This window comes from Acanthopagrus latus, chromosome 8, assembly GCF_904848185.1.
Source record: "Acanthopagrus latus isolate v.2019 chromosome 8, fAcaLat1.1, whole genome shotgun sequence".
Classification (NCBI taxonomy): Eukaryota; Metazoa; Chordata; class Actinopteri; order Spariformes; family Sparidae; genus Acanthopagrus; species Acanthopagrus latus.
Window position 1 is genome coordinate 12625470 of NC_051046.1, and position 7061 is coordinate 12632530.

The 7061-nt window shown below is 40.6% G+C and overlaps 1 protein-coding gene across 6 annotated transcripts; it reads right to left on the reverse strand.

Annotated features, from left to right (window-relative positions):
• Positions 1-1687: 1687 nt before the first annotated feature.
• LOC119024567 lies at positions 1688-7061 on the reverse strand. Of its 6 annotated transcripts, none has more exons than XR_005076504.1 (5): positions 6915-7061; positions 5526-5618; positions 2986-3727; positions 2641-2903; positions 1688-1947 (listed from the first exon to the last, which is right to left on the reverse strand). XR_005076504.1 is itself a non-coding variant. In XM_037107487.1 (5 exons), the coding sequence occupies exons 4-5, from the start codon at positions 3088-3090 to the stop codon at positions 1810-1812; spliced, it is 588 nt and encodes a 195-aa protein (XP_036963382.1). In that variant the 5' UTR covers positions 3091-3098; positions 3635-3727; positions 5526-5618; positions 6915-7059; the 3' UTR covers positions 1688-1809. The 6 variants fall into 6 exon arrangements, 4 of the variants coding, with proteins under 4 accessions (XP_036963382.1, XP_036963380.1, XP_036963383.1 ...); XR_005076505.1 differs by having other exon boundaries at positions 2641-2906; XM_037107487.1 differs by having other exon boundaries at positions 2641-3098; positions 3635-3727; positions 6915-7059.

The window sequence follows — 7061 nt, forward strand, 5'->3', positions numbered from 1 at the left end:
TGGGAAGGATCGCCTCCAACACCATCCCGTGGAGTACTTGCTCCCCACTGGGCTGCATGCTGAGCCCACTACTCTTTACCCTGATGACCCATGAGTGTTGTGTGAGGTTTGATACCAATCACATCCTTAAGTATGCAGAGAACACCACAGTGGAGGGCCTCAGTGGGGACAAAGAGGAGCTGGTGTACAGGGAGGAGGTGAAACATCTGGTGTAACTTCAACAATCTGGACCAGAATGTCGGCAAAACAAAGGAGATCACTGTTGATATCAGGAGGAAGCTGCCCACCCATACTCCTCTCTACATAGACACACTGCTGTGGAGATTGTCTAGAGACCCAAGTTCCTGGAAGGGGAACAGTACCAACAACCTGACCTGGTCCCAGCACACATCTGCTTTGACCATTAAAGTCCACCAGCGGTTCCACTTCCTGTGACAGCTGAGGAGAGAACATCCTCCATCCATTCTCACCACTTTCTACAGGGGCACTGTTGCTATTATAATGACACGTCCATATGTTATAAGAACTGTAATGCCTCAGGCCAGAAGGCCCTGCAAAAGGTGTTGAGGGCTGCCAGTATGATCACTAGTAGTCCTACGCTCCCAGCCAATGAGGTGTTACTCAATGTCCTCCCTTTAATCAAATGAAATAGGCCAATAGTATGGAAACATTAATATGCATTTTTAAAATCTGAATTTAAAGATGTAAGTAACCCAGTGTTTACTGATACTGGACTGTAAAGAGGATTGGAACTGTGCTTTTTATCCTAGTGGTCAGGATCCTTCAAATTTAGTCCCGATGTAAATCTGAGGGTTTGTGAGTTCATTAATAGGACAGGAAAACACAAAATAATATATTTCTAACACACAAAATGATGTTTATGTTTTATTAATACTTCCATGTTTTACGCATTTAAATGTTAACCGTATTCTTTAAGTCCCTGACAAATATTCAAATACAAATATTCTACAGGTGATGACCTAGATATATACATATATAGATATAGATAGATGATGAGAGGAGGAGAGTATATAGGAGAGTATAGGAGAGTATATGCAAAGTGTGTACTTGAGTGTTGCTGTGATAGCTACTGCTTCTCGTATTTTCCCTGTAGAAATGGATACAGGTAGGTATCAAAAGTGATAAAAAGCTTTCTTTAATCCATCTAATGTCAAAACAACCATTTGTTTTGGGGAAACATCATGCAATATGTTAGTTTTCAGTGCACATCTTGGTAGTTACATGTAAGTGTAAATTGGCATAATGAAATGCTTATTCACCATTAGCCATGTATGTTTTAAATTCACATTTCGTAGGTGTGATAAACTTCAAGTCAATTACCACTGATGGATAGAATTATAATGCTGACTCTGACACTGACTCTATTGTTTTTTTTCTTATGTTGTTAAATGTAAATTATGGGTCAGGGTTAGGGGTTAGGGGTTAGGGAGTAAGAGTTTGTGTTTGGGAGAATGGGTTGGTTTGTGTTGAGACGGTATCCTGAGCAGCAATCAAATGAGAGTTTTATAGATGACATTTGTCACTGATGGTCAGGTCACGTAAATTCTGTGCGTATTTAATGCTGTGTGTGTGTGTGTGTGTGTGTGTGTGTGTGAAAAACTGCTGCCAAATGAAGGAACCACAAAAGGTCATTATGTTCCTGGGAACTATCAAAAAAACAGCAAAGTGATAGTGAAAACTACGATGTTTAATGTATATTTCTTGTATTGAACAAGGGAAAACACATGTCAATACTAACATGGTTTAATTGTGGAGGATGGTGTAGTTGAAGTTGTGTCCGTTTTCTCTTTAAACTTTCGCATCCTGGGCGGTTAATTCATATCCTTCCTGGGTTTGCTCTTGCTCTTGCTCTCCTTCTCCTTTCTTGAAGAACTGATACAATCCCAACAGCACGGCAATGAACATGATGAACCACAGTCCAATACCCTAAACGAATGGTCAAAGAACAAAAAAGAAAAAGACAAGTAAAAATAAAAATTGGTTATCCAAAACCTTTAAGGAACGATGTTGGCAGGTATGTCGTTTGGTTGGTCTACCACTGGTGTGCCTCAACAGCTACTAAAGACATTCCATGATTTTATGTACACGGAGTGACAGTGAGAATAAACCTGACTGACTTTGATAATATATAAACTCTCAGGTCAGTCCTGATCCGCAGAGATATTTGAGGCACACACAGACAGAGATTCCCTGCTTTTAGAGAGAGATTGTACGTTCATGACAGCTTTTATGCCTGTTTACAGAATTGTGACATTTCAGTATTTATCAGACTTGTATATAAATGTAATTGTCTAAAAGCTATTAGAGCTTCTCAAACTAGCCGCTAACGCATCGCCCAGCTGGCCAGAAAGAGCTACAGGGCGGGCAGTGTAGTCAGGCAGCACACATTTATGTGGCTCTGAAGGGAGACCTGAAGGGAGGGGATGGGATTTTTTTCAGTTTGATACCGTAGCTTGCTCGTTGTGGATTCTACAGTCCTACCGACCCCGGCTTTAGCTGAAAGCACTGCTATGCTAAATAAAAACTCACAGAGCTTCTAGCATGACTCTACGTCTTGTTTGCCGATCAATTCCTGACACATTGCCAAATTGTTTTTAGAGACCTCAGATTTTTCCTTACCTGAGAAAGAGAATACCATCGCTGGGACTGCATCATCAGCTCTACTGTTAGGGTTTGGTTGTCAGGCTTGCACCATGTCTGAGGAGCACCCTCAACATCCGTCATGAACTCCCCTGACCAGGTTGTCATGGCACACACAAAGTAGTTGCCATCCATGAACACCAGGGCGACCCACACCAGGGCGTCGATGAAGCCGAACAGAAGATTTTTTTTCCACTTTTCACTCTTGCAACATCGCATGTTCATCAGCACAAAGATCAGAACTGCTGGAACAACGAAAAATGCTGCTGCAAATGGTGCATTCCACTCAGACATACAGGGGCAAGCGAACTCCTCGTCCGTTACCTTCTCACAGGCAGTCAGGATGAGGCCCAAGGCCGAACTGGACACAAGAGGGCTGTTCTCAAATTCAGTCTTCAGGTTAGAAAACCAGGTTTGTTTCTCTGACATTTTCAATTCTGCACGAAGAGAAAAAACATACAGATCAGTCATATAACACGCAATCATGTCACTGAAAAACTAAGAATCACTGCTGTGTTGTACTGAAGACACATTTCTAAAGGATCTCGGTTCAGTAAAGGAATTTTGGGTCATAGAGGTGCATTTTGCCTCACCACTGAGGATGTAGGCTGAAATTACTACAATTTATAAACATAATAAAATATATATTATGATCAGGCCCAGTTCTAGACTGCCTTGATTGTGGGGGGGGGGGGGGGGCTAACTTGCTCAGACACTATTAAACAACACATGGTTTCTAAACAGTCATTCCCAGAATAGGAATAGATAATGAAGGTAATAGAAAGAAGAATGCATACATCAAATATAGTTAAAGCTTTGAAAATGCCAGGAGACATTGGACTCCATTAAAAGACTCAACACATGCTTTAAAAATCTATAAAAAAAACAACAACACACAATAGAGTGCAATTCAAAAAAAGGTTTTATTATGTAAATAACCAGCATAACTAGAGTCAACAAACAACTGCAGGACCCAAAGGAGTTTCATCAGAAGACGGATACTCAGTTTTCCCGCTTCAGGTCCTGTGGCGGCTCGTCGTATTCATCTTAGCTGCTCGTCCGTCACCTGCAGGAAGAGAAAGAGGAGCAGTGGTAGTTTGATGTCTCTTTGTGGAGGTTTTGTGTTGTTTTATGTTTGTTTGTTTGTTTTTAGAGGTTTTGTGTTGTTTTATGTTTGTTTGTTTGTTTGTTTTTAGAGGTTTTGTGTTGTTTTATGTTTGTTTGTTTTTAGAGGTTTTTGTGTTGTTTTTAGATGTTTTTGTGTGTTTGTTTTTAGATATTTGTGTTGTTTTTAGATGTTTTTGTGTTGTTTTTAGGGATTTTGCGTGTTTGTTTTTAGATGTTTTTGTTTGTTTTAGGGGTTTTGTGTGTTGGTTTTTAGAGGTTTTGTGTATCTGTGCAGGTTTTTAATGTTTTTAGAGGTTTTGTTTGTGTCGAGGTTTTGTTTTTGTGGTGGTTGTTTTTCCTCCACAAAGAGACCTGGGTCTATTTTTGATGAGTTTTGAGTCTCCTTGTGGAGGTTTGAGTCTCTAACTCTGTTGTATTTAACCTGAAATCACTTTTCATAATTTATTTACATGGAGTTTTAATTTAATTTAATTCGGAAGAAAATTTGAACATTTACAGGTTTTGTTTTACTGAGAGGAAACAAACAAGTCTTGTTACAGTGCCTAAATGCATTTATTTGATCTAATTTAAAAGTATTTAATATGTGTAAACACCGAGAGCCACATCATTAAAACCAGTGACAGGTGAAATGAATAACATGGATCATATTGTTCCAATGCCATGTTCGGCTGTGAAACCATGACTCCTAGCATTCATGTGGATGTCTCTTTGACAAACACCAGTCACCCAAACACAGCTGCAGAACAAGTACACCCCCTCATGGCAGCAGCACTCCTTGGTGGCAGTGCCCCCCCAGCAGGACAATGCGCCTGCAACGCTGCAAAAACCACTCAGGAACGACCCGAGGAACATGGGAAAGAGCTCAAGGTGTCAACCTGGCCTCCAGATTCCCCAGATCTCAATCCACCTGAGCTTCCACTGGATGCAGTCAGAGCCAAGAACAATCCATGGGGGCCAGAGCATGGATGGGAGTTGGTTCTGGCGCATCCAACAGATGCTCAACTGGATTGGGATCTGGAGGATGAGGAGGCCAGTTTGACACCTTGGGTTCTTTGCCATGAGGGGGTGTTGCTGGTCTGAACAGTGTTTGAGTGGCTGGTGTCTGTCAAAGAGGCTCCACAGAAATGACAGAAGTCAAAGTTTCCCAGCAGAACATTTGATTGTAACAAGATGATCAATGCTCACTTCACTTGTCAGTTGTTTTATTGCTGCGACTGAACAGTGTAGAGATACATGTTAAATAAAATATGATTATATCATTTATATTATATATAAATGATATCAAATAAATGCAGGCGTTCTAAACAGACTGTTTATATTTCCTCTTAGTAAACAAAAAACATTTAAAATACTACTAAATTTAAAGAGTAGTGTCTTAACAGAGACACTATAGTGGCTTCTACCAACCCAAACTGTTGGTATTCACCAACCTAGAATCATTTACTGATCCTAGAGCAGGGGTGTCAAACTGATCCAGTAAAGGGCCATGTGGCTGCAGGTTTTCATTCCAACCAAGCAAGAACACGCCTGATCCAAATCAGGTGTGTTCTTGCTTGGTTGGCTGATTGGTTGGCTGATCCAAATCAGGCGTGTTCTTGCTTGGTTGGAATGAAAACCTGCAGCCACATGGCCCTTTACTGGATCAGTTTGACACCCCTGTCCTAGAGAATTAATGAACAGCAACTGACAAATCTCACACTTTCTGCCTTTAACTTTTGCACCTATACTGCACTGACCTTAATGGACCAGGTGTCTCTCCTCTCCGGTGCTGATCACCATACAGGTCAGAGCTGTTCCACCTGAAGCTGAAGACAAGTCCCACTGTTCACCTGGAGAGAGGTGGAAAAACTTTAGTATAACACGATGACTACATGCAAATGTGTGTGTGTTTTATGGTACAGCAGTCTGTAACCATGTGCATCACTTCAGGAGTCTCACATCACTCTGAACTATAAAATCTGCTATAATCTGATTTAATAAATGTGTTTTTTAAAGGTAAACCAGTAAACCAAATGTATTAAATCCTGAAACCATTTAGTGCTTTACAGAAGAACAATATGATTTTAAAGTCCATCTTTTGACAGACAGGAAGTCAGTGCTTAGATTTAAATCATGCATTAAACCAGAACTGAGACAAACACTGAATACATTCTGTGCAGGCTACAATGAGGCTGCACATTGTGTGTATAAACTACTTTAGCTGCTCAAAATAACCTTCTAGATGCTGACATACTAACATGCTCAGACATTATAAACACAACACTTGGAGCCTGTTAGCTAACTGTGCTGTACTCTGATATTCAGCTGTAAAGTTAACATCACACAGCAGGATAATGCCTTCAAGCTAACACTCTCCAACAGACACACGTTAGCTAACATGCAAACCTGTCTGTAAACACACGACGATTAAATGACTCAGACGTCTTTATAAGCTCGTTATAGTATCAGTACCCGTTAATAAAGGCAGCTGGGCCGCTGCTAACGTGTTTCCTAAACCTGCAGTGCATCTGCAATAACGTTAAAGTCAGCTAGCTAGCTAGCTAGCTAACATAACATTACCATTCACTTAGACTGACCAGTATAACATTAGCTTAACAGCTTTCATACTTCATACATACTTCATGCCGACTTTACCGAAACTAGCTTCTTGTTTTTAGATAGTGACCAAAATTTAGCTAACTGTGCATTATTCACGTAATTAACATGGCAGAGATAAAAACGACCAAAATCACAATGGAGTTTGGTGCACGGAACAAAACAACGTCCATCAAGGATTTAACTAGCTGTAATTAAAGGATTATGTTCCAGCCGAATTTATCTCATCACTGAACAGTTAAATGAGACGTTTTTAGTTTCTCTTCAGAGTTATTTCAGAAACATTTGAGGTAGAAACAAATCTCACCAACAGGGAGCCTGGCTCCATTTTAACCCGCACATACTGGGCTGAGACAACATGAAGATAGTTACTATTTGGAGCTGCTGATATGTGAAGGAAATCACTTGGGCTTACTTCCTGAGATCAATAAGTATTAACTATCTGTACACCTCCCACACATACATGAATACACAGTACTGAGCAGGTAACTGGACACACAATGCATATTCGTACAGAACTGTTTACTCACCGTGTTTGCATCCTCAGAGAAGAGACCAGAATGATGATCAGTCAGCTAAATATATACACATCTAATTTTTTGGAGGGAAATGCCCTAATTTCACGCGGGAAACGAGCGAGACCGCCCCTTTTGGCGCGCACCACTTGGATTCCTCAG